The following is a 27850-nucleotide window of genomic DNA, read 5'->3' as shown; positions in this document are numbered from 1 at the left end:
CTCTGACCTCTACAAACCATTTTCACCCACACAACTGCCGCTCACTGTATATTTTCTCTTTTTCAGACCATTCTCAACCTTAGAGATGGTTGTGCGTGAAAATCCCAGCAGATCAGCAGTTTTTGAAATACTCAGACCAGCCAGTCTGCCACCAACAACCATGCCATGTTCAAAATCACTTAAATCCCCTTTCTTCCCCATTCTGATCCTCAGTTCGAACTTTAGCAAGTCGTCTTCGCCACGTCTAGATGCCTAAATGCATTAAGTTGCTGCCATGTAATTGGCTGATTAGCAATTTGTGTTACAAACACAAAGAAAGTATTAATATAATAATCATATTTATTTAAAAATATAATATATAAATATACAATTGTTTTCAAAATTAATTAAAATCATTCACATATTCTTCTACAATGAGCTGTCTGGAAATAGATTCCTTTTATCCTATATAGTAGTCCCAGAATCCTCCTTTAAAGAAAATCTGCAGAAACATGTATGGACGAAAGTAAAAACTTGGAGAGCCTGATTACATCAGTAATGATTAAAAATGCCTGGCAATAACACACATTCATGCACTAGAGGTCACTGAACCCTATATGGCCAGGACAAAATTTTGCAATGTCAGTATGCTTTGCTTAACTTGACTTGCTCTATGCGTAATTTTCCTACCTAAATCAAGTTTACATTTTAAAAAACATATTAGGGATTTCATTTGGTTCAATGTTTTAATAAAAGACTAGCACCGTTTTATTATAGGCTGAAAATTGAAGAAACATTTTACTTTTTTAATTACCATACATTTTTTGAGTACTATAATTGTATTACACAATTACTAAACTAAAGACTAAGACTAAAGCCTTAAGCTTGCATGTGATCAATATGTAATTGCTGGCATAATGATCACGATTGTCAACCACTGGTTCCTGAACTTTAGTCAGTGACAGCTTGGTTTTTCAGCAACAACCTCATAGCATGGCAGCTGTCAAAGAGATGACATAGATTACTGTAACCTCAGCATGAGCATAGTGGAGGGAAACATTTAAGTACAGATTGTTTAAAACAAACATTGCTCCACAGTGGGCACAATAAGGTGCACGGGTGTGTCTTCAGTGTTGGTGTAAACCTCAATAAAGAACCTCCAAATGCCATATACAAAATACTAACATGTGACAGCATTCATGCCTGGTGACTGTTTGCTGATTCACTGAGCACTGCATTGAGGGCTGGCCAGCGGGCCACATCTTCCAAAGGGACATTGTCATGAGAGGATATTTGAGGTTGCCATTGATGAACTCAGCTTTAGAAATGCTAGTTTTCTAGCTGCCAAGTTGATATGTTAGCTCTATTGCTGTTTAAGTAGCTGACCTGGAACAAGTATAGAAAAAAAAATGAGGTCCGATACTTTTCGAACACACATTAAAAGCATACATGTTTTGGGTTTGTGATTCAAAAGTAGCTAAGTCGGACACAGGCAGGCAACTAGCATTTTCAGCAGGTGACCAGCAACAACAGCCCTTATACATCCCTCATGACAGAGTCACTTTAATTCTCTAACCGTAGAAGTAAAAGTGTTTTATGGGTCCACACATGCACCATGCAGATGTTTACATTAACACTGAAGATATGATAAAGCCCCTTTGTGGTGCCAGTTATGCTGATTTGCCGTTAGTTTAAAATAGTCTCCTAAAGCACAGGTTTGCTTTAACTACAAAAAAATATGGATTCATCTTCTTAAAATGATGAATTTAGGATATGTTAGCAAATGTATGTTACATTTTGGGTGCATTTGACCTTTATACATGCTTTTACATTTCTAATATTGGAATATCAGTTCAATAATCTCTATGTTTTTTTATGAAATGTTAAACTAGTAAACTAGAGTTGTCCTTTAATACACTATGTTCTCTTCAAGATCTTATAAAAATGGGTGCAATGAGCACTTTCTAAAACATGTGGAGACATAAGGTAGTCTGCAAAGTACAATCATTTCTGAAATGTTACTGTGACCACAATGAAACCTATAGATGTAAATTTAGTTATAATAAACAAGATAGTATCATGTCTGTCATGTCATAGGCTCAAAATAATTGCTCAATAGCCAATAAAATCCAGCTGGACAGGTCTATAACCTGTATCATTCGATGACTACATTGAAATCTGTGAAATGCCATTAAATGCAAAATTTAAATGGAGCAGAGGCAAAAATTGAAACAGTAAATCCTAGTTCTAATTTGTGTAAAACAATTAGACTATAAAAATATCTTGATTGCTATATGCAAAACCTTCAGTTTTTAAAATCAACCTATAATTTGTTTTTAATGTTTTTCTTTTATGTTAATGCCTTTTTCCCCCAAAAGCAGTATATGAGCCAAATGTAAACAAATAGTGGGCCACAGATCATGCATATTAGCAACATTGGACACCATTAGTGCAGATTGTAAGTGTGGTTAAAATAGACTTAGTCTACAGTAATATATTAATTATAATATTGTCATCATCAATAAATATTTAGATTAAACTTGCCAGGAGGGCTGCATCTTCACACTTTTGCTTCTTTGGAGGCTTTTGCTCCTTTGACGTGCTGATGCAGAGTTTTGACTCTGTTGTAAAGACTGTCTTTCTGATGTTTCCTTCTCATTAGGAATTGTGAGGGAGTTCTTTCTTCTATATGCAGACAGCTGAGAGGTGATATTTGCTGTCTCTTGAGTGTAACTGACAGGAGGCTGCCCCCTTCCAACTGTGCTTTCTCCCTCTGATTTTGCCGACTGATCATTGGATGAACTTCCTTTTTGTTTCCTCTCCATCTTTAAAATTCTGATGGCCTCTAATGCATGATTCATTTCTTGTTTTAATCGTTCTATTTCAAACACAGACCGATCTCTTTCTTCTCCACATTTTTTGATCGAGTTGTCCAAAGAAGTAAAGAATTCCTGGCCCAGTTTTGAAAAGGCCTCTTCACCTTAATGAGTTAAAAAAACATGTCAGGGACAGTAACAAAAGGAGCCAGAAACAACTGCAATACATTAGCACCGAGCTCTCTTTGCCAAGAATGTGTCAGCCCTTAAATAATGCCATAATTCTTAACTCCCTCCATACTTGAATCTTAACTTATAAAATAAAATTTTACACTTAAACTGCACCTATGCACAGACTTTAAAAATAAAATCAGTTGTGAAAGAGCTTTAAAACAAGCTAACCCTGACCTCTCTAGCTACATGTACTGTGAAGTAATTCATTCTCTGATATCCTCAAAGATTACAACAAACTCTCTAAAATCAGGTTTCTAACAGCCTGGAAACCCATGCCGTAGAAAGTTATATGCCTCCTTTGTGATCTTTAAAGGATTTCTCCACAATACCTTTAGCTATACAGTAGAATGAAGTCTTGTTTTAAAATGCCATTACTGTCCCACGTAAACAGCTGAACTCCAGGCAAACAGCCGAATATAAACCTGAGATACACATACTGTATGTGAACTGCCTATTCTGCTAGAGCAGGGGTAGCCAAACTACGGCCCTCCAGCTGTGGTGAAACTACAAATCCCATGATGCATCTCTCTCCGGGAGCCATGTCTGTGGCTGTGAGACTTGCAATGCCTCATGGGATTTGCTAGAGGATTTGTAATTCTATTCTATTGAGCCACTTTTGTAAAACCGGTGAACTTTTCTCTGTAAAGAAAAGACATCCATCCTTATAACGTCCTAATGGTGGCAATAGCAGCACGTGCCTGGCCAAAAAGCACAGCTGTGACAATGCAGGCGCACAAATGTTTTAATCTGCTGTAAATTGATTTGTTTATATCTGCCTGAACTTTAGCTAAAACCGCTAACACTTATTCTTTCCCCCTAATATTTAACTTCCCCCCTTACCTAACCCTGATCCAACAAAGTCAAAACTAAGCCCTAATACAATACTAAACCCTGGTTCTATATACTTACCTCATCCTGGGATGGGAGCAGCTGCAACAAATCCTCACAACCATTAACTACGGTACTAATTCATGTAATGATAAAAGGAAAGAGCTTGTGTTGCGGTGATGCTATAGCAAACCTTGCACACTTGAGCCGTTAGTGTTTAAATGAAGGTTAGAAAATGTACATAATAAAAAGAAAACGATAAATACAGGTTTATTTAATACATCAGAGAAAAAAACAAATCCTACTGCACCCAGATAGATCCACTCACTCAAGAGAATTCTCATTTATTGGTATTATTTCTTGTAATTTGCCTTGCAGAATAAAATAAAAAACATTGAATATTGGTGGTCATTGGTTTATCTAGGTCCTTAATTATGTCATCCATTATAAAACTGTTGGGGGTATCTAAAAGAGTCGTATAGGGTTATTCCATCCAAATTATTCAGTTGCTATTGCAAATTATGCACATTTGAGGTAATTAAGATGGTCTATGTGAGAATTAGCAAGAAACTTACAAAGGGTGTGTTGGGAAATATTCTTCCGATTTTAAATTTAGGAAAGAGGTGTTTCCAGATCACCAAATTAAGAACAAATCAGAGGAGTTAATAGCAATTTGTGGATGAAATATTGAAGCCCTGAGTAGGGAGACTGTTTAGCCTGTATGCTATCCAAGGCTTAATTTGCTCAATTTTCAAATTTGATTGGGGTGTACCTTTAATGTGCTAATGCCATAAATGAATCAAGGAATTCCTTTATAAATAGTTATCAAAACACAGGATAATATATCCTAATCACAGTGCAAACTAATGCACAGTCACAAATCTACTTATTATGGCATAGCACAATTTAAAGTAATACTGTAAAAGAATATATTGTATAGCATGGCATATGGTATAATTACAACGTTATGCATAAGGGCTTTATCATTTTACGTGACTTAAAAATCCAAGTAAAACAAGCATGCTGCAAGAATAAAGAGCAATTATCCAGGTGCCAAACAGGAGTACAATAAAAGGCACAAAAAAGAAACAGCCAGAGTCCCTACAAAAACATAGGATTTGTCACAAATAAAACCCTAATGGAAGGTTTGATAAACACTATAGGTGCTGTGTGAGGAGGGGAGAAAACAGAAAATTGCAATTTCATTCCTTGCTGTTAAAAAATTGAACAAGTTAAATTATTACCTTCACATCGCTGTGTCTTTGATGGAGTCAAAATGTCAACTGCATCCTGAATCTGTTCCACATTGTTCTTGAAAATTGTTAGGAAATTTCTCAGGGCAGTTTCGGAAGCTTCACTTTTAAGGTCAGCGTAGGAGGAAAGGACATCTGCCAAACAAGATTGAAAACAGATACTCATATCACCTTCATACAGACATATTGTTATTTTATATGAAGTATACATATTTATATATGTCTCATTCTTCTCTACTGAATGAATCAACTCTAAGTCTTGGCATATGTTAAAAAATATACATCTATCTTTGTCAGTAGCTTGACTGGCAAAAGTGTAAAAAACACAGCCAGGAGACAATACAGGTTTTGTCACAGACAGAGGTTAAGATACAATGCCGTAACTTATTTTTTGGTAGCTTTATTAAAGAGAACTATGGGGTAAGTGTTTTTCCCCATAGTTCTCTTTAGGGTCACGGGAAGACATATACTAACCTCCTCCCATGACCCAAAGCTCAGTATATCGCGGGCTATACTGAGAGCGCCGCAGCCAGGACGGATCCTGACAATACTGTCTGGAAATCTTAAAATTCAAACTGTCAAACTTGGCGATAGTAACTATTGCGGCGGCCGGTTGACAGCATCTATGGCTAATGTAGGGTAGACATAAAAGACTACTTAGTGCCACATTGTAACATTAGCACCTGACTGACAGTCAGAAAATGTTGAGGGTAGGAACCTTTTCATGAGTGATGATGTGATGACCTGTTGGCCGTGGTGCTAGATTTCTGATACTATACTGTCAAAGTCACATCCAAAGATAAATGGTCACCTTGTTCCAGCCATACCGGCTTACCACTACTTGCTGCAGGCAACGTCCAAATACATTTATTATATAATATACATTCTATTTTGATATACACTTGCACTTCTTTATAAAACCTTTCTTAACTGCACTGAGAGATATATGCAGACAACCTTTGCCTTAAGTACTTTCTGAGTCACTGATTTAAAACAAGCATGCAGCAAATAAAATCAGAGTGGAATCAGAACCTTCTAATATCAATACTTGCCATTGGCTCGGCCATTGCTAAAATCACTGGACCCACATAGAAGTATATAGAAGGAGAGAACAGCAATAGCAGCTCATGCATTGTTCTCAGCACAGGCTTCTTGTACATAAAAAGTGAATAAACATGAACATTCATGTTTGCCCTTCCTATGCCCGCCTCCAGAGCTTCCTTATTGGCTCTTTAATGTTGTGGGAAGATGTGAGGGAGGAGAAGGTGGTATCAAACTTGGCTTTCTAGGGTTCATTAACACAAGTGCACAGGGCTGTACATTGCCTCGATCAGCATATATCAGGGGCAGAATGTACATTCAGGCCCTGTGTTTTCATGGACCTGTGTTTACATTTAGCAGCAGCCAGTAAGCCTGTATAAATCAATGACAGGCTGTCACTGTCAGCGGCTGCATAATCACCCAAGGAGCAATTACCTGTGGTTAGGGACAGATAAGCGGCTCTGGGTGCAGACTGTTCATGCCCAGAGGTGCTCATCTGTCCCTAATTGTAGGTGCAAACAGCCGCAGTCAGTTATGGCTATACATGTAATCATCTATTTATACAATAACATAGGAGAAAGCCTTCATACAATTTGGGCACTTTCAAAAATTTGTGAACTTTGTAAAACATATGGAATAAGGTTATTTACCCTTAAAAAAAACACACACACACACAAATAAAATATCTACAAACGGAATAAAAATGGCTAGGTTTCAGCTTTCATATGTCCATCAACACCTTTAACATTTTAGTAAGCAAATGTGTACAGGGGGTAAGGGATTCACATAATCGCCACTGCTTATACCTACCTTCACTTTGCTACCCTGCTGTTTTGCATACTTGTGGGAGCAATTACATGAATACCTGTTTAAGCATCAAGTTACTAATCAGAGACAAATGACTCTCCTTATTCCTGCATGACACCACTTGGCTGCTAGAAAAACACTTCATCTATGCATTATGGGAGGAAGAGGAATAAGTCACATGCTCCAAAAAATTAGTAGCTCCAAATATTTATCTTTGCTCCAGGGGGCCAAATGGAGCAGTGGGGAAACAAAGGGAAGATGAATATACATAGAGGGAGGATAGGCATTTAATGCTGAACTCCATCAGCACCTTCAGTCTTGCACAATTATACAGTATGTTCTCCTGTACTAAAATTGCTAACTCTAATTTCACTGCACACTATGGGCGTGTAACAACGCACATTTGAAGATGCAGCAAGTCACACAGAGCCCACCTCATTTCCTGGCTAACAAATATCCAGTATTATCTAGCTCTTTCCACCCCAGCCTTACTGCCCTTGGCCTGCCCCAATCATTCATTAGATTTCAGTTCCATCAAGCATGGAGGCTAAGCATCACATGTGGGCATTACCTAGGGCAGTCTGCATGCAAATGCAACCTGCTTAGGTACGTACACTCCTCCAGACTGACATCCACCCATCAAATAATTTTGATATTTGTATAATAATTTTGTACTCATAAATTATATTAGCATGTTGATGAGGGACAAAGGAGAAACCATGGAAGGCACAATACAAGCAGATTAAACGTCAGCTTTAAGTGAACCCATTCTTTGGCTTGCATAGGCAAAGCATATGTTTACTTTAACTCTATGCCTCAGATACGGACATTTTCAAAGTGCCTGACACTTGTTTGTGCCCTGATCTGCACAGGCCCAAAATTACCATCCAACTATATGGATGTCCGATGGATTGTTCCTGACAATAGGAAGCCAGGAGAAGCCAGAGTAACAGTTTCCAGACTTAAAAGAGTATAAAGGGTAAGAACATGCTGCTTACTTAATTACAATGTTTACGATGTGTCTTATGCACTTAATAGACTGTATAGAGTGTATGAAATAATAAACAAGGAGTAAGGTGGGAACCATAAGAACAGGAAAACAATATGTAAAAAAAAGCAAAAAAGTTTAATGTCCAAAAGTGTTTACATTAGTCCGAGGCTCACACAGGTCAGGCCGCTGAATTTCTACATTACATTGAAGCCTTGAGACAGTACACTATGCTGCTGTCATATTATAACAATAATAAATTACCATGACCGAGGTTTTTCTAAAGGGTAAACCAAATAACATCTCTGACCGTGTTATGTTGACATGAGTGCCTAGGATGTGCTAATGTTTTTTCATGTCTCACTAACCTTTAAGTGGAGAACAAACAACTGCAACAACATTTTCTTGGAAATTGTGATAGGCTTGTTTTATTCCTTGGAAAAGTGATTGCGTGTACTGCACTTGTAAGTTGTAAATTCCTCTGTGGAACTCAAGTTCAGCTTCCAGAGCAAGAATCTGAAAAATAAAGTTACTAAATAAATTCATATACATTACATGTACATGGTTAATGACAGAAAATTAAAGGGCACCTGTCACAGTGGAAGGGCTGCACACGGAGAGGGGTCAGAACGAAGGGTGACTTTGTACTGTAATACTAGTTACATGTTTTGTATTTACAGGTCAGTAGTAGAAAGAAGGCTGATGTGGTAATTCACAATACTGGCACTTTTATCCTCCTTTAAGTTAGTTATGACTATGACTACTATGGTGACAAATCAAATGATAAGAGTTTCCCTCACATTTGGCCCCAGTGACAGGGGTTACCATGACTAATAGAGTGAATCTTTCTAGTAGGAACACAGAGACATAACAACCTGCTAGGAATTTTAAAAAAATGTGGCTTTAGATATACTTACAGACAGACCTTGCGAGGCATTAGGCAAAACTTAAAAATTAGGCCCCACTCATGTCCATAATGGAAAATTGATGGCTCTACAGGGTCTTAGGAGGTCTGTGTGTAGTCTCAGGAGGCCGTGCAGGGACTCAGGACAGCTGTCCACAGTCTCATGGGCAGGTGTGGGTGGCACCGTTTCAGGAAGGAGAAAATGTGCGTCTGGCACTATAAATTGGCACTACAGTTCACAGAAAGCTGTGTGGGGCCTCAGGTGGCCTGTGTGTAGTCTCAGGAGGCCGTGCAGGGACTCAGGACAGCTGTCCACAGTCTCATGGGCAGGTGTGGGTGGCACCGTTTCAGGAAGGAGAAAATGTGCGTCTGGCACTATAAATTGGCACTACAGTTCACAGAAAGCTGTGTGGGGCCTCAGGTGGCCTGTGTGTAGTCTCAGGAGGCCGTGCAGGGACTCAGGACAGCTGTCCACAGTCTCATGGGCAGGTGTGGGTGGCACTGTTTCAGGAAGGAGAAGATGTGCGTCTGGCGCTGTAAATTGGCGCTGCAGTTCACAGGAAGGCTGTTGAATTTCCACGCTTGCTGGGGACCTTGGTAGCATTCCTGTAAACTGCGGCACCTGTTTAAAGCTCTGCCTCCAGTTTTAAAATGTAAAGCGCCAGTATCATACACTGTAATGCTAATCCTAATGCTGCCTGCGCACAGCAGCGTTAGAGACTTCTGCCACCTCTGAAGTAAAGTGATAGCTTTAGATTTTCATGCTGTCACTTTACATCGGAGGTGACAAAAGTCCTTAACGCTGCTGTACGCAGGCAGCATTAGGAGCCCTGTCACATTCAAGCATGCATCGCAGCCAGGGCCAGACTGGGACAAATAAAATAGGCATTTTGCACTGAGCAGCCCAATCACATGACCCCGATAGACCCCGCACACTCCGGGGGCAGAGCCAAACACAGTAGCACAATTGTGGGGCAGGGCCAGCCACTAGTAAATACAAGTTTACCCACTACTATTTTGAGCTTGACAAAGAGGTTCGCCTTGAAACGCGTTGCTCCATCAACCTTCCATTTCCTTTCACGCTGTACTTTATATCTCCAAACACAATACTGTCGAACCCTTGCACCCCGCACCACATCGTCCGTAGACACAAAGGCCGTTACAGACGGGATTTCAGTCAAAGCAAACACAAGATACTATCGATCCTCCACCAAGGCTGCATGACACCCAGTCCTCACCAGCTTTATGTAAGTAGTCCTTTTCAATATACAATCCAATTGGCCATGTGCATGCGCTTTTGTTGTTTTCATTGCTTGTACACTAGTAAATGCAGGAGGGCTGCAACCAACACACAATCCTTGCAACAATTTAGAGAGCTTACTACAGAGAAATCTTGTGCTATCACCCTCCATCCTCCGTGCACTGCTGTGTGTCAGGGGACACAGACAACTCTCTCTCTCTCTGCATGGGCGCTCAGGAAGACAGGTGGCTGGTCGACACCTCACTCGTACACACCGGGGGGGTCCTACAGGCACATCATCTGACCTTAGCTGCCTGTCTCAGTGCCTGCAAAACAGACTGCCAGGACCCTCATCTGCTGCTCCTGGCTGTGGCTGATTCACCCCTCTCACTCAGGCTGTAACTTCCCTGCAGAACAGCAGAGCAGATCTACACGGAGGGAGCAGGTCACTGAGCAGGCTGATCCACAGCGTCGGGCAGGCTAGTGCCTGACACTCTGTATCAGACACAATGGGCCGGCCAGGCTGATTGTGTCCGGCCCTGACCGCAGCGCTAAGGTGCCCTGTAATGCATTAGGCAAATTAGGCAGCCGCGAGGCCCTTGCCAGCGCGAGGCCTAAGGCGACCGCCTAATTTGCCTAATTACAGACAAGGACTTACATGTTACATGCCATATTATAAAGACACTACATCTTTAAAGTAAACTTCTGTGTTGGTGTGGTCTATCTAGCTATTCTATAAGGCGATAAATAGCCAGGAAAGGGAAATAACCCATAGAAACAAATCTTGAATTATGTTTATGGCTCTAAAGTGATGAAAGGTCAAATCTGGTTATCATGGGTTAAGGTGATATTAAAGTCAAATGTTTTTAAGCTATTGCAAATCCTGAGTAAATCACTTACACTGGAAGCTGCTTTTTGATGTTTAAAAATGTTGTTTCCTGTAGAATCAGCTGGTCCCTGAGCACTCTCCCGCATTTCCTGTTTTAGGGTTATTTTGGTTATTTTCCCTTGCAGGTTACTATGGAGCCACCCTTGTGTGTGCTGCTAAGCTGTGTGTGTCTGTACATACAAACAGGCACAGCAAGGTGAGCCCTCCACCCTGCTTCCCTCTTCTCCTTCCTTCTTTTTCCGTGCTAGTAGATGGACAGATCCTGTAGTCTGCTCTTTGCCTTGTGATTCTCTACTGGACAAGAAGTTTAGAGAAGTCGAGCTGTTCAGAAACATGATGACTGTAAGTGTTTGGGCAAAAATGTAAAGAAATACTTTGCTGGGCAATGTATACTTGTTTGATCTGGATGCACTATTGAAAAAAGTGTGAGAGTTTAACATTACTTTAAAGCAAACTACTGCTATTTGGAGTGTTATTAAATCTAATTTATGATCACATGTGTTTGCCAGATATATATACAAGGTCATAGATGTGCACAGTGACACACCAATGCACAAATCCATTTCCTGTCTCCGGACATGCAGGACTGATATTCATAGGGCTTAGTGTCCATGGATGTCAAGCTTTAAAGTGGAGTTGTGAAGGCAAGTGGATCTTTCAAAATATGTTTAGTGGCATTATCTCAAAATCTGGCATACATTTCAGGTGCATAGGCCATGACATTTGCTTTTGATGATCTGTTGTTATTTTAAATAAAGTTTATCCCTTTTTACATGGTCACTACGGTAGAATCTCCTCTAATGTATGCCAACTGTATTATAATCGCATACTCTGCATATGGAAAGTCTTTCCTTCGATTGGAATAAGAGACATTAAGGGGGTTATTCACTAAAGAGCGGAAGGATCCAGCCATAGCTTCGGCTGATCCTTCAGCTCTGTTCGGCCGCCTGAGCCCTTCGGTTCAGTCAAACTGAAGGGCTGTTGTACGAGCTATTCACAATAGCTTGTACGGCAGCCGAGCCAAAGTCATATGTTTCGGCTCGACTGAGCGAAGTGACAGCCGAAGCGGGGGGAGCGACCTGTCGTAGGCCGGCCATTCACCCCGCAATTGACAGCTGGGCGGAGCCATCCGTGATCTCATGGCTGGCTCTGCCCAGTTGTAATGACACTGCCCAGTTGTAATGACAGATCAGTGTCCCCAAATGACTTGGGGATGCTGAACTGTCATTAAACAATAACAACTGGGCGGATTTGGCTGCGACATCATAGCCGGCTGTGACGTCATGGCCGGCTCCACCGAGTTGTTATTCAGTTGTTATTCATGAGCCAGGACCTGCTAGAAGACGCTGTCACTGCTAGCTCCGCCCAATTGGGTTTAAAAAAAAAACCCAAACAATTCCAATTTTTTTTACATTTTTTAAATCATTTTTCAACTTTATATTTTTTTTCTGAATTCATTTCACTTATTTTCTATTCTGCCCGGTACCGATAGCCGAGCGCCGCTCGGCGGTATTTGGCTAGTCACTCACTGCCGTTCGGCCCCTATGAGAATAGGGGTGAACAGCAGCGAGTGAGCTGCCGGAGCTTCGGCTCAGCCCATCCAGATGTTGGATCAGCTGAGTCGAAGTACCTCTGCACTTCGGTTTAGCTGAACATGCAGAGCATGTTCGGCTGACCAAAGGTAGCCAATGTACGGCTGATTTCAGCCGATGTATAGCTGAAATCAGCCGTACTTCGGCTTGGTTATGGACTGTCTTTGGCAACTTAGTGAATAACCCCCTTAGTGTATTTGAATAGGACAAACCGCAGCTAGAAAAGCAAAGCAATGCAAAACAAACGATACCAAAAAAAAAAAACATCTACACTACCCTGTAGGTTTGAATTGAAACTTCAAATGCGTAGGAACCTCCTAAAATGTTTTCAAACTGCTTTTAAAATGCAGATTCCAAACGCCCATATAGACAAAGCTACTGGACTGCAGCTTAATAACTTACATATTAGTGTTATACACGTTCATTTTATATTCATTATACCTTAACTTAGCGTTGTCACTTCTTTCTAATGAATCAGTGATAAATTCCCTTTAATGTTAGCTAAGCCTTCAATTTCTCTAATCTCTACATGTCACCATGTGAAAAATTCACACACCACTAATATGCAGAAGTCTATGGTAGAAGGTTATGATATCTTTTTTGTCTGCTAAATGTCTGTTACTGCTTCTGGCTAAAGTGCTTTCATGATCTGGATGAACAACAAAGCTCTAATAAGCCAGTAAAACAATTTCTAGAGCCAGAAACAAAAAAGATCAATAAAATCTTTTAGAATGCATAATACCAGCAATTTCCTAGTCGATTTCATATTTTTAATCTTGATTGCATGATGTACCTTATATTTCACGTTGCATGAATTTGAGCAAAGGTTGTTTTCGGTGAAAGATTTTTGTGCCCCATATCTATATATATTTATAATTTTTATATACTGTACATTTCAAAATGCTGCTGGAGCTGAAAATTTTCCATCTCAGAGCTGACTTTCTGTCAATCAAAAGAATTAATAAATACTCCCAACAGCCACTTTAAGCCTAAAATAGAATCTAAAAACAGACTAAAAACGCCAAGTGCATTATTTTCCATACAACTATGCACTGATTTCTAAACATGTTAAATATTTGTTTTAGGTTTTAAGGTTCCTTTATTAATAAAAATATGAGAAACAGAAATATCTTGTCAACTGTGTTATTTTTCTAGACAAAAGGGGTTTTAAAGCAAGGCAGTGTGATAGTATTTATTTTCAAAAAGATTCATAAGCACAGCTGGGTCTTGCCTCCCTGATGTCAGCAGAAATAGATGTGGAAAGAATCCAATGTGCTGGGTGTATTCCCGCTTCTAAAACAAACACCTGCAGAGTGAAGGAAAAATGATGTTTTCCCACACACAAATATTTGCTACATTTTCACCTTATTAAAAGATAACACTACAAGGTATAGATACCACAAGACATCATTAGACAAATACATCTGCTGTACCAATGGGTAGCGTGAAGTAAGCATAATAAACTGGATGGTGTACATTTTAATGTTTAATGGAATGGTCTGCCTAAACTCTCCTCAACAAAATGATTTGAAGTTGATCTCCATGCACAACAAATTCTAAGGCATCTTTCATCATCAATGACAGACTTCAAATCCCGAGACCCCTCAGATCCAGCAACCACCCACTCTTGGTGTCCACCCCTACGGGCAACAATGACATGACGGTCACCTCATGGTAAAAAATTACATGATAGTCAGCTCAAGAAGAGAACTATAGGGAGACATGGCCGTCACTATGCTTACAGGATGCAAGCAGTGGTGACTGGTCTCTTTTAAAGTGTGGGCCTCCTTAGGGGTATTATGGCAAGTCTTACAAAGATTGCAACCCTTGTAAGTCTATGATGGCATCTGGTCCACCAGTAATTCGGCCATTGTCCACCTGTAATTCAATCAATCGTTTATATTTTTAACAAAAAATACAAGAACTATACCCCATCCTTCTCCCTAAAGTCGTCAGTCTGGCATATCAGGAATACAGCCTGTTATCACCATGAGTGGAGTGTCACAAACATGCAAATTACCTTCCCAATACTCCCTTCTCCTTTTCCAGATTTATAAATCATCAAAAACGGAACTGCAAACGTTCCTACTGAATGAACGCTGACTGCCGCAGGAACTGGAGGATCAATATCTTCTTCATTAGGGTTAAAACAAGCACTTAACCCTTGCAGTTTGGGGGTGGTCCCATTGCAAGAGTTAATTTGGAAAAAACTCCACAGAGTTCTTCTTTAATTAACTGCTGAATGTCCAAGACATATTGAAGATATGCTTCAACTCTGTAATTTCAATATTATAGCCTTGAGAAACAGCACTGAAACATGCTGCAATAGTGACTGTATACTGAGAGTACCTCTTTATCATATCCTCTGCTGCAGTAAATAACTGTTTTGCAGACATATCACAATGCGAAAAAAAAAAATCTATTCAGGGGTTTTATTTGCTATCATACATATAGTACATACATTCTAAAATGTTAAAAAGATCTTTCAATCTTGAACTGGCTTGTACTTTGAGTTGTAACTGGAATGCTGTAAAGCCAAAACTGCTTCATATGACCACATTACTGAAAACGTCTGGCAAGTAACAAGAACAGATGAGGGTCTTAGAAACACTTTAATGTGTGTGTATGTTAAAAATAAACACCACATTTTCATGTTTCATGATGTACATTATTATAACTGTCATTGTGACAAACTTGCCATATATTCGCTAACTTTTTTAACTGTTAAAAAAAAAAAATGAAGCGGAAATTTAACTGACACATAAATGCTGTTCAACACTACCGTTCCGCTTTTTTCCAACATTCACAAGTCAATAAATAGATCATTTTTAAGCAAATGTTTAATAAATGCATGGTGTTTGATATAAGACTTGGCATCTAAGCCGAGCACAAGCTGCTGATGTTCAAAGCTGCATTTAGACACATGCAAGCATGTTATTTTAAAATATATAACAGCTTGCGCTTAAAGCCGAACTCCAGCCAGGAGGAATACAATATGTATTAGCAAGGAATGTCATCACCTTGTGCCAAAATGCTCTCCCAATCTTTTTTTAGTCTATTTTTACCCTCGGTTTGTTTCCCCACACAGGTCTCTTATGCCCCCAGTTCCTTCTATCTTACAGTTTGTGCGACCGGGTGCTGCTTTTTCTTCATAAGGAGAAGTAGCACCTGGTCATATTTTCTCCTATCTGTAGTGTGCTAAGTGACATGCTTACATCACTGCTACTTCTGTGGGCAGGTACAATATCCCAGTACCTGGCTGTAATGCACCAACAGCAATAAGTCACTGCTCTCTTTTACTTACAACTGTGGCAAATAAAAAGTACAGTGACAGTATTGTGCAGCTGGCTATACGAGCGTCCACAAATAATCAGTGAACAGCCCTGAGCACCGCACTGCACACCGTGTAAGTGAATTCCCATGGTCTCATGGGAAATGTAGTTTCTTGTTCCACCTGTGTCCAGTGCCTGGATACAATAAACTCAGGAAGGAGCCGATGATGTCACACAAACTAAATGTAAAAATTACTATTGTGCAGTGCTTTATAAAAAATTTTTTTTACAGGAAAGCTGCAGAGTATTTTAGGTGGAAAGAACAGAGGAAGATGAAACGATATAAATTTGACTTGCAGCTGCACCCCTGATCTTGATTAGGGCTGCAACAACTAATCCATTAAATCCATTAAAATCGATAATGAGAATTGGCAACGATTCTCATCATCAATTTAGTTGCTTTATAAATAGTTGCCGCCGCTCAGCTCCTCCGTTCTCCTCCCCGATGGTGCTGGCTGCAGCGGTCTGTGTCCCTTTCAATCCCCGCTGTTCTCCCTGCCTGTATCAGCAGCGGGGAGAAGAGAAGGCGGATTTTCCCCCACTGCCCCTCCTCGTACCTCTGCTGATGACACGTTGCTTCTCTGCCGCCCCGTTTCTCTGCTGTCGCCTTGTGTCTCCTCTGGCCCGACCCGTTCCTATTCTTTGCCCCGCCCCGTGCCTCTGCTGCCACCCCATTACTCTTTGGCACCTAGAGGCTGGGACCCATACCCAGCCTGCTATTGGATATTTTAAAATGCAATAGCCAATAGTAGGCTGGCTATTGCACCTGCCGACTGCCTGCTGTCAATCAGCAGAGGAGGACCTGATGGAGAAAGTTCAATTGACAGCAGGCAGTGGGCGGGTGACATAGCCAGCCTGCTATTGCTCCCAGCAATAAAGTTTAAAAAAAAAAAAGTAAAAAATAAATAAAGTTACATAAACTAAGTCATTTTCAGCCTGACAACATTCATTTCAATGGATCCCAAATGCACCTCCCGTCTGCAGTGTGATCGCCCACACTGGAACGCAAGGTACTGCAATGCCCTGCGTTCCAGTGCAGTGCGATTTCAAAAAATGTGCATACCGTTTTATTCTGAAGTAAACCTTATGTCTGTAACGCTGCATTTGTGTATTTTATTTTATATTAATTTTTTTATATTTTGTATTAATTTTTTTTTATATTTTATCCGATTAATCGAAGTTAATAATTGGCTAACTCATCGGTTATGAAGATAATCGTTAGCTGCAGCCCTAGTCTTGATACCCATTATTTGAAATATCTTTCTCCAAGCATTTTGTCTACTGTTCCATACCAGCTGCTCTGCTAGAAATGTGCATTTAACTGAATAGTTTTCATAAAAATCTTTGCTAAGCCTTTAGTCTTTAGACACACAGAGGGGCAGTGCAGACAGTGGTGAGCTAAGACGAAGGAGAAAATGCACAGCTCAAGTCTTTCACAATGGTGCATAATGGGGTAACGGATATAACAATCAGCCTTTAACCTTCACCATCTGTTGCTCATTATTCATCACTGCAGCACCGGTCTCTTCTGTGCACACCTGACTTCTTTATTAGACTTTAAAGTAAGGCCACAACTGTAAGACTGTGCCTAATCCAAAAGTGTATCTCTTTTGCTTGTACCCAGCATAGGTGTCTGTCTGTCCTTATTCTGACCATTCATGCCGTTGAATATTCCTGTGTTTTGTTTGGACACTTTTTCTATTCAGCTTGTCTCTGTTTATCCTGATCATTGGCCTGATACCTCTGGTATTGTCCTTAATTGCTCCACTTAACCACCTAAAAGCTGGAGGCCGTTTGTCTGAGCCTAGCTGGGCCATCAGTCTGCTAATTTTTCTACTGCCTGTTGTTTGCTTTGACCATCTGCCTGAGGACCACAACACTGTTTTAGCGGTTTTCGCTGGCAAAAAATGATGTTTACTTTGATCATCTGCCTGAGGCCCACATCACTTATGCCACAACATCTCTTATGCCTGTTTTCAGCTGTTAATCCTGACAGCACATAAAGTCTACCAAACCCACCATGAAAGTCTACCAAACCCACCATGACAATGGTCCTCTTTGGCATATTTAGAAATGAGAGGGCAAAGCAAAAACAGTGTTGTCCACGTCAACCATCAGGTGCGTTTTGTTTATCTTAAACTAGAAAAATAGCATCTAGAATTTGATTGGGTGCCAACTCTGGCCTATCCAATTTAGTATTGCCTAAGTGTTATAATCTATGGTGTCATGGTATTTGAAAGTATATCTAATGGCAATGAAATTTACAGGGTTATTCACTAAAGGGTGAAGAGTTTGGAGAAGGCCGCAGAAGTGAACAATTTAGGACATCATAGCTAAACTGAATGTTTCCAAATCAGCTATGTTGTCCTAGATTGTTCACTTCTCTAGCCTTCTCCAAACTCTTCACCCTTTTGTGAATAACCCTGTTAGTCTGTCATTAGTAAAAAGAAACAGAAGAATATGGTAAATTCTTACAAGGAATTAAGGGACCTCTCCTTGTTACTACATGGAGGGTTCTGAGGCAGTGCCAACATTTTACTGAACACTGAAAACCCCTTTTAAAGAGATATTAGTCATGAATGACCTATTAATAATAGCCTTTAAGCATTAAGTATGTAATACTTTCAGGTAATCAGCAAAGCAGAAGACATTGAAAATGAAGGTACTACAGTAAGAAAATATATTTTCATACACCTAAGAAACTACTTTCCTGTATTTTCCCCAGAATAAAATGACCACCTGTTATTCTGCTGTTTACTTTTGCCTCAATTTCAGCTGACCTTGAACAACAGGTTCTCTCGCAAATATAAAAATGTCAAATATTGCAGTTTCTGTACAGCTTTTATATACACTATATAGTAGCTCTTTAATATAAACTTTTCATTTTAGTTTTAATAGTCTTATAATCAAGCAATTTAGAGATTTTTGCCCGGAGAGTCCGGCCCTGCAGTCTCACTACAATGCTGAGTACCATTGTTCTTGCTGCATTCTCTGTGCAGTAAAAAAAAAATCAAACAGAGTGAGCTGGACACCATCCATAATGGCTGATAACACAATAACAGACGTTTCTTCCTTTACGAGTCTGCTTGATATACAACATACAGGTGGACAGCAAAATGGTATTAACGCAAAGCTGAATTACCTATTTTCTTTTTGGCGAAATTTCCCTTTAAAGAAAAAAAACTGTATAAAATAAGATCTGAAATTAAAACTTAATGTAATGAAGAAAGAAAGTGTCTTGCTTATGAAAAGTAGTCGGAATGCAAACAAGCCATCCTCTATAAAGAATCTATTTTCTGTCAAGGAAAGTGTTAAATGAATTTGGCAGTCTTCTGAATAGCGTTTCACTGGTCTGGGTTTTTCAGAATCATGTGTCTCTATTCATGCTATAAAACATAACCAAGCAGCTGTTTCCTAGTCTTGGCTGGGAAATGTTTGACTCTGAAAGCTCCTAAGACTTCAGTACAGATGTTTATAATAATAGTTTTCCTTCACACATAACAGCAAGCAGATCCATTTTAAAGCACTATACAGTGAAGAGATGATTGAATCATTGCACTGGAGTAATGGGGAGGATACCTGTTGCATTGCCATTAGCCTGGAATAATTGGCAGCTTTCACTAATGCTTCTGCAGCTCTCTTTGCTCGCTGCTGTGGTGCACCTTTGGGAAATGCTGGCAATGCTGCAAGCACATTCTCCACAGTAAATTCCTGGCTCAGGGAACACTCGATTTTTGCCTGTAATGCAAACATAATAAAGTCAACTGGTGGAAACCAAGAACGCATCTTCTCTGATTATTTCAAACACCTCTCCAATAAAGCACAGGTGGGAACTAGCTGAATAAACAGGCAGTATATGAGGAATTACTAAGTCATAAACATGAATGGAAATCAAAGCACTGACAATTTTGTTAGCTAAATGTTTATGTCTTGTACTATGCTTGCCCCATGCTGAATCAACGCCTACATAAAACAGATTGCACTGGTAGGAGAAAAACTGAAATGTCACTTGTACAGCATATGTGAGTGCTGTCGTATTATGAACACATAACAATTTCCAAATAGTGACTTCTTGCATGCATACTGCAGGCTTGTGTTGGACTAAATGCTGTTCATTCAGACGACTCCTATAATGCTAATGCAGTCCCAGTTATGGTGGCTTAATGGTAGTATATGGCTTAATTATTAATTTACCTCTAGGCAAACAGTTAAATATACAGTTAAATATATAGATTAGCATGAAAGATACGTAATTCTGTACTGCCAGGGTTGTGATGTACATACTTCTGCCATACTACACAGCCAGCGAAGTGACACACTGGGTGACTCCTATGTGACTTCTCCACCTCTAGCCTGCTAACTTGACAAAACAAACAGCACCATCACCTCTGTCATATGACCAGGTGTGTAATCTGGGGAAACATAAGGCTGAACCTTAATACGTTATGGCAACAGTGTGGGAAAAGGTGTGGGCATATATCACAAAACGGGCTGAACAAAGTTACAAGATAACTGAATAAAATTGCAGGTAAAACAGAAAAAGTGTACATTTCACCTATGTATTCAGCTTTGTAGTTTGTACTTCTGAAGACAGATTCTAGCTGTCCAAAGCATTTAATTACATCTGCAATTCATCTTCGTATACAGTAGTAGGAGAACTAATGGGAAGGCCTGATTGGATACAACAGGCAAGATGAACACTTCTGGCAGTTATATGGTATTACAATCATGCTGCTCTACACTGCCCTAAAGCCCTGAAAAATGAAACATTTACTGCCCTCAGTTCACAGCAGATTCTTTTATACTGCCTACAAAACCACACATGGAAGCGGTTATGTTTTATAGTTATAAAAAATTGAATCAGGTTTTTTTTATACCAATAAACAGAAATATAGGGGTTTATTCACAAAAGGGTGAAGAGTTTGGAAACGGCAGAAGAAGTGAACAATCTAGGACAACATAGCAGAACTGGAAAGTGAGCTGAGTTGGAGAATCAGCAATTTTGGCCTAGATTGTTCACTTCTCCTGCCTTCTCCAAACTCTTCACCCTTTTATAAATAACCCCCAGAGTCTTTAAATCCCAACTCCAGCTTTGAAACCCCCCTCTTCTGGGCAAGGGCAACTGCAATATTCTTGGGAAGCAGGGTATCCAGGTGTACTGAAATCTGCAAGTTATCCAATTCAGGCTATAGCCTCCTGGCAGACAGCTGCCTCACCCAGCCCAAAGGAGAACTGGCAGAGGGATGATACACTGCCACATGCCCCTCATTATTCCAAAGCACATAATAGTCTCTGTTCTTTAAACTAGGTCATTGAAGAAGCTCTTGAAGATATCTGTACTATGCAAGGGTTAAGTGCTTTTTCCAAATATAGAATTTAGTATATCCCAAATCATTTAGAAACTAAAGCATCACATCTGATGTATTCTGAAAAAAAAAGTAAAGATCGACTTCAGTGGTGAACAGTTTGAGTTGAAAAATCAGACATCACACTTTCACTGATTTAAGCAGCTTCTGCAGAGAAGGTAACACATGGGGCTCCCTACCTTTAAAGTTTCTAGAATAAAGATTTTATTTGTAGTGCCACCAGTTGGTGAATATGGGATTTTAATACTTGCCCTAACATCCATTTCTTGGCACACAGGAATTTAGAGACTGGTGGGTTATGGGCATGCATCAGTTTGGTGGAAAAGCAGTATGAACAACATAATCATAAGAGCCACCTCTTTACATCCACGTGGAAGCTTTTATGTTTTATCGTTATAGAACAGGCATCAGATGAGGCCTGAAAATCAACCTGAAAGAGAGTGTGTGACCAGAAGACCAAGTGGCAGTCTTGCAAAACTGAGAAAAAAGTAGCCTGATGCCAAAAAGCCCAAGAAGCATTCAGAGATCAAGTAGAGTGGGCAGTGACAGGAAAGGGTGGAACACGATCCTTAAGACCAAAGATTAAAATGATGATCTGCCTAAGCCACCTAGAAAAAGCTCTATCCCCTCAATAGGGACCATCAGTGCTGACAAAGATGACTGTCTTAAGAAGAAATACCACCTTGTCTGTGTGTAAGACCAGGGACAGGATAAGGCCACCAGCTCAGACACATGCCTCCCAGAGGTGATGGCAACAAGAAACAGAATTGTGTGGATGAAAGTGACAGGCTCAAAGAGTGGCTTTTGAAGCACCAAGAGAATCAAATTCAGATCCCACGCAGTCACGGATGAGTGCACAGGGGGACAGAGGAGTGGGAAGACAGTGGTTTCTGAAAGAAGATTGCAAGCACCGAGATGTGCATCTTGATGGTAATCAGAGCAGGAGCTGATCCAGGGTAATTTGCAGAAAGGCCAGGATTCATTCCACTGAGAATTTTCTGAGATGAGTTTCCTTGCAACAAATTAAGTATGCCTGTTATGTGTTATGATAAACATTGTGGGTAATCGACTTTCTAGCTTTTAGCTAAACCAATTTTGTGATACCTCTGTCCCTAAGGAACTGGGCTTCAACAGCCATGCTGTTAAAGCCACTGACCGTGAAGCAGGGTGGTAAACCCATCCTTGGGACAGGAGATCCAGATGATCTGGAAGAGCCCAGGGTGCATCTGCCATGAGTCTGATCAGGTCAGTGTACCACATTCCCCTAGGCCAGTACATAGCTTTAAGGACAACTGGAATGTCCTCCATCTCGATCCTGCAGAAACAGATGATGGAGTTTCAGGAACTAAAAGCATAGATCAGGCTGTACTGATCCCACGGAGCCATCAGAACATCCACTGCTTCTGTCAGATGTCTGCACATGCAGACAAACTTGTATGGTTTGTTGTTGAACGTGGAGGTCAGGAGATCTACATCCAGCATCCCCTACCTGTGACACATGTTCTTAAAGACCTCCAGATGAAGGGACCATTTGCCTGGGTCCAGATACTGCGGGTAGAGGTGGTCTGCCATACCCGGGATGTAAACAGCGGTCAGAACAAGGTGTAGTTCTGCCCAGGACAGAATCCTTTCTACCCCTCTTGCCAAATGTTGTCAGGCTGTCACTTGCCCTTTTATATATAGTAACTTATTCTTCTTATTATATCTTTTAACGGATACTAATTTGTCAAAAGTTTGTTAACAGTTCCAGTTAAACAGTATGGATAGAGGAGTCTCTTGCTTCTGGCTACTGTATTCAAGCAGATGTGGGAGCGTGTCACTTCAGCTGATTGGCTTTAATCACTGTTCGAACAACACATTTTCTCCCATCTTCTTCAATTTTATGGTAAGACCTCTGGTTCCTCCTTGAAGGCTGATGTACCCCACTGCTGCAGCATTGTATGACTGAATCCTGATTGGATTAACCTCCAGCCGGGTCTTCCAGCACTGCAGGGCCAACCAAATTGCAGAGGCAGTAGAATGCAAGTCCCCTGCATTGACAAGATGTCCCAGACTTCCCCCCAGCCTGAGCTTAGGATTTAGGAGATGTCCAAGGACTGGATCGACTTGTCTCACAATGACAGGATGTTAAGTTGTGGGGGTCGGCAGTGGAACTGGGCAAACAGGACTGCCTCGAACAAGGATACCATCAGTACCAGAAAATTTGACGCAGAAGTGAAGACTTGGGTGACTCCTGGACTGAATAGTCTGAGTCTAGAATCAGAGAGTTTGAAGCTTCTCCTGGGAAAGAAAAACTCTAGGATAAGACACACATACTCCAATTGATAAGTCATTTTCTGCATTAACTTCTGACGGCTCACAATATAGAAGAAATGTTTGAGCCATGCCATGTCAGTCGGAGTTTGCAAAATCCTGCATGACTTCAGTAAATCCACCTGAGATAGAGCCGAGGAGGGGACCATGCCCAACAGAGCTAAGGAAGACGCAGAGGGTGGCATAGACTCAAGTAGGCTGTCAACATCAGGCCCTTCACAGTGTGTACTGCAAACAACATCTGAACTATTAGTAGATCATGAGCTGGAGGCACCCAGGGCAGCCGGACTGGTCTCCTTGTGCCTGAGATCCAACATGTTGCAACACAAGGCAAATAGTGGCAAGGGAATTGCAGATGGGGCCCAGTGGCTCTGGTAATGAGGTAGGTCTCGATGCTTGGCCCACACGACCTACTATCAAAGTTAGTATTCAGAGACTCCTCGGGCTGTGTCCCGTGGCTCAGGGCCCCAGAAGCGCTCAATGGCAAATGTTAGTTCACTGTAGGTTTACATCTCGAAAGTGCCACAATGCAGAGCCCAGTGCCCGAATTACATTCCAAGCTAGCCTCGCAATTGCTTAATCTAGTGGGGTCGAAATACGGCCTCCAAAGCTAAGAATATAAAAAATAAAAAAATTTGGGGGAGGAAGACTGGAAAGACAGGGATGGAGGCTGGAGTTGGGCTTTAGGCAATTTGACAATTTTATAAAGCAACCAATTTAAAGAATATAAAACCAAAATGTCTGTACTGATACTCTGAGAAGTACGGAGCCAAAGGCTGGTTGCTTATGCTGCATCTTTTTGGGATTCAAGAGTTAAAATCATCTGCTTTCTTATTCAGCTGCATTTCAAATGAGGGAATCAGATTCTTTATTCTTTATAACCACAAATAAAGCAATTTATCAAGGAATACCTGACTACATTATCTCATTTGTAGATGCAAGTCATACCATGCACACATTGGTTCGATGCTTAAACATCAGTTTTGGGCAGGCTTAGTCTTTAATCATTTTATTGGACGTGATAACTCTTTCTATCATGAAAATCAAACACACACATAATCTTATCTACCATATTTGTTTATGCTGCAAGCTAACTAAAGTCATAATTCAAGTTCAAAGAGGATGTATAAATAAGCTTTGAACTAAAAACTGTTACAGATTAAATGGGAAAATATTCCCTTCAGATTGCCTTAATTTGATATGTTACAGTTCATATTATAAAGGATCAGAAACACTTCTAAGCTATCTCAGATACCTGCAGGGAAAAAAAATAACTAACTGTTTACTTACATGAAAGGCAAGGCAAACAGAAAGGAGCAATGATTAAATTAGTAAATAAAAAAGTATCATCAGAAACAAACAGATTTGGCTTAAATTTGATGAGGAAAAATTATTGTTTTAGTTGATAACAAGGCACCTCCCCTTTTCTATTGATGGTCAGTGGTGGGCCTATGGTTTGATCAATGCCGAAATGGTCTACCAATCACGGGGGAGGGGGTTCTTGCTGTTACCTTTCTGAGTTTCAGGAGAATTTCAAGCCCATCTCTGCATTATTAAGTTTGCTTGTGAATGTGGAACCCCCCCCCCTTATTGTTGAATACAAAGGGTTATCTCATAACTAAACACTAAATCAAAATAACTTTCATCATTTGCATGCATTATTTGCTCCATTTCATGATCTAAAGTTACAGTGCACCTATAATGCATTATAGATTTTATCACAAAGACCATGTGAATTTACTGTATGTACAATACATTATTGATTGCCAACACTCCTATCACTATTGCAGCCAATTTTGGATAACACCTATTTTATGTTCATTACATATTCCTGTTCACATTGCATAACTTAAAAACCTTAAAAATTGCTGTTTACATTAAGAGCTTTTTCCTTGCTTGAAAAATCCTATCTAGTTTCCTCCCTGTGTATCGTTAAGGAGGGGGGCTTTGGGAAGTTATGTTTACTCTATATAATCTTCACTATGCTGGAAAATCTCATTACCAGTTGTAGACTAGATTTGAACACAATGAGGGGAATTTATTAAGACTGGAGCAGACAGAATCTGAAGCAGTTGTGCATGCCAACCTATCAACTTCTATATTTTATTTTCAAAGCTTAACTGTATAAACTGAAGAGAGAAGCTGGTTACTACGGGCAAGTGTTCCAGCTTCTGTCTACTCCAGTTTTGATAAATTCACCCCAGTCAGTCCTAACAAGATGTTAAAGTCTATGAAGCATTGTATGTTAATGACAGGAAGCTCAGTCTGTCCTTCAGTTTATCCCTTTACATTCACTTTTAAAACTAGTTAGAGTAGACTGCAAATCTGCACAAAGGCCTTCACTGAAGAAACAGCTAAAACATAAGAAATCTTTTTAAGAAAAAAATCTTCTTAGGTATGCTTTGTAATTAGGAACACATAACCAACATATAGAGGGGTTTTCTCAAATCTGCTTGCAAAATGGAAATACATTTTAAAGTCCGTTATGGGGAAGTTTTTGTTATCATTCCTATAAACCCTCACCCTGCATACTTTTTAACTTATCATCAACTTGACAAACTACTTACAGTTTAAGCGTAGGAGCCAAGGGTAAGGGATCCTAGAGGGAGCCCTATGTCCTATGCAGGACCATATTTGCCCCTTTTCTACGGCCATGTGGACAGCATTGTGCTGTATTTCACAATACTTAGGAAGAGAGTTTGGCGTGGCCAGCTTTAAATGGCATTGAGGAGGAAGAGGAGGATTATCAGGGGTGACAGCACTGGAAGCCCTCCTCCACAATGCACCCAAGAACACAGCAGTTGCATAGAGCACAGTGATATTACTGCAGAACATTTAGCTTTGTCACTCTATTGGAGGCTTGTTCACTGCCAGGATCAATATTTACCTAAAGCATGAAGTTATATGTGATTTAAAAAAAAGATGTACCTTGATATACATTACATATACATTTAACATTGTGATTTTAAATTTTTGCCTATAGTTACACATTAAATTACTCCTAGCTTCTAGTGATGATAATTTTTAGGAGAAATTATGCTGCTGCTCTCTAGGAAAATGAAGAAGAATATTCTCCAAATTTGCCAGTGCCAACACCATTTTCAGACAGTATCAGCAGAGGGTGGAGGAGGGGGAATTTGAAGCAGGAACTTATTATCAGAGTTTTAAATGAACGTGCCATTATAAATTACAACTTCCCTACTATATTTCACTGGGAACAAAATACATATCCAATATTACCAACAGTGACTTGAATTATCTTTAAAATGCAGAATGTCCATGAAAATAATACTTTGCACTTCTGCAGTAGTTTAGAGAAACAATACAAAAACCTTAATAAAAAGCCTTTGGCGGTTTATTTATACCCCTTAGAGCAATAATATGCTTTTCTAGAACAATGAAATACAGAAAAGGAGAAATGATACGTGTCTACTCACCCAAGGTGCAGATGGTACAATAAGTGTCATTGTAAGCAAATCCCGGCAACATTCCTCCAAATACTGATTACATCTTGTCAAATGATTTATTAACCTGGAATATACAACACTCGGCAGTATATGATGAGCCGACTCTGGAGGCTGTGTTCCTGGGGCTAAAATATGGCTCAGTGTTTGTCTTGTAGCATGCAGGTGTCTGAATAACGTGCTAAGTTTTCCTTCAAGAGCACTCTGATGAAAACAAGAACATTTTCAGAAAGGTTAAGAAATATATTCTCATATGCTCCTTAAAAATGACAGCTGCCTCCTAACTTTTGAGTTTTTCTCTAGTCTAGTCTTGGATCTGGAAAAGTATCTGTACTCGTGCCAAGAATGGTACTTGGTATCTGAACATCCCTATCAGGAAGTACTGTAATGTGTAAATCAAATAAACAAGATACTGCAATATTCAGCCACTTCATAACAAATCATAAGATGTTGTGGTGCATCCTATATTGGTCTTTTTTTCTGTAGTTTTTGTTGGTCTCCAAGCTGAAAAAATTGAGTAGATGTTATTTCCATTGCAAACTTTTTTTCAATAATGAATTCAGATCAAACAAATACACATTTCCCTGCAAAGGATTCCTTTACATTTTTGCCCAAACACTTACAATGTCATCATATTTCAGAACAGCTGACCCAATTTTCTTAGCTGAAATTAGAGCAGTTTATGGCCAGCTTAAGTCAGACAGTCCAGCCCAGGTGGCAACCATGGCTCCCTCCATAGATACAGTTGAGGAGTGAACATAGTCTCCCAGTGACATGTTTTTTTGACGGAATCCTGTTGCATGA

General features: G+C 40.0%; 1 protein-coding gene across 1 annotated transcript; it reads right to left on the bottom strand.

The window, feature by feature from the left end:
* Positions 1–2472: 2472 nt before the first annotated feature.
* On the bottom strand, positions 2473–27165 carry LOC108790047. Its single transcript, XM_018560223.1, has 5 exons — positions 27020–27165; positions 19483–19641; positions 8315–8462; positions 5102–5245; positions 2473–2959 (listed from the first exon to the last, which is right to left on the bottom strand). Exons 1-5 carry the CDS (start codon positions 27047–27049, stop codon positions 2514–2516), a joined length of 927 nt encoding a protein of 308 aa, XP_018415725.1. The 5' UTR covers positions 27050–27165; the 3' UTR covers positions 2473–2513.
* Positions 27166–27850: the final 685 nt, after the last annotated feature.

Source organism: Nanorana parkeri, unplaced genomic scaffold (genome assembly GCF_000935625.1).
Source record: "Nanorana parkeri isolate BGI_ZX_2015 unplaced genomic scaffold, ASM93562v1 scaffold441, whole genome shotgun sequence".
Taxonomy (NCBI): Eukaryota; Metazoa; Chordata; class Amphibia; order Anura; family Dicroglossidae; genus Nanorana; species Nanorana parkeri.
Note: the sequence above shows the minus strand (reverse complement) of the source record. Positions and strands in the feature narration are given on the sequence as shown.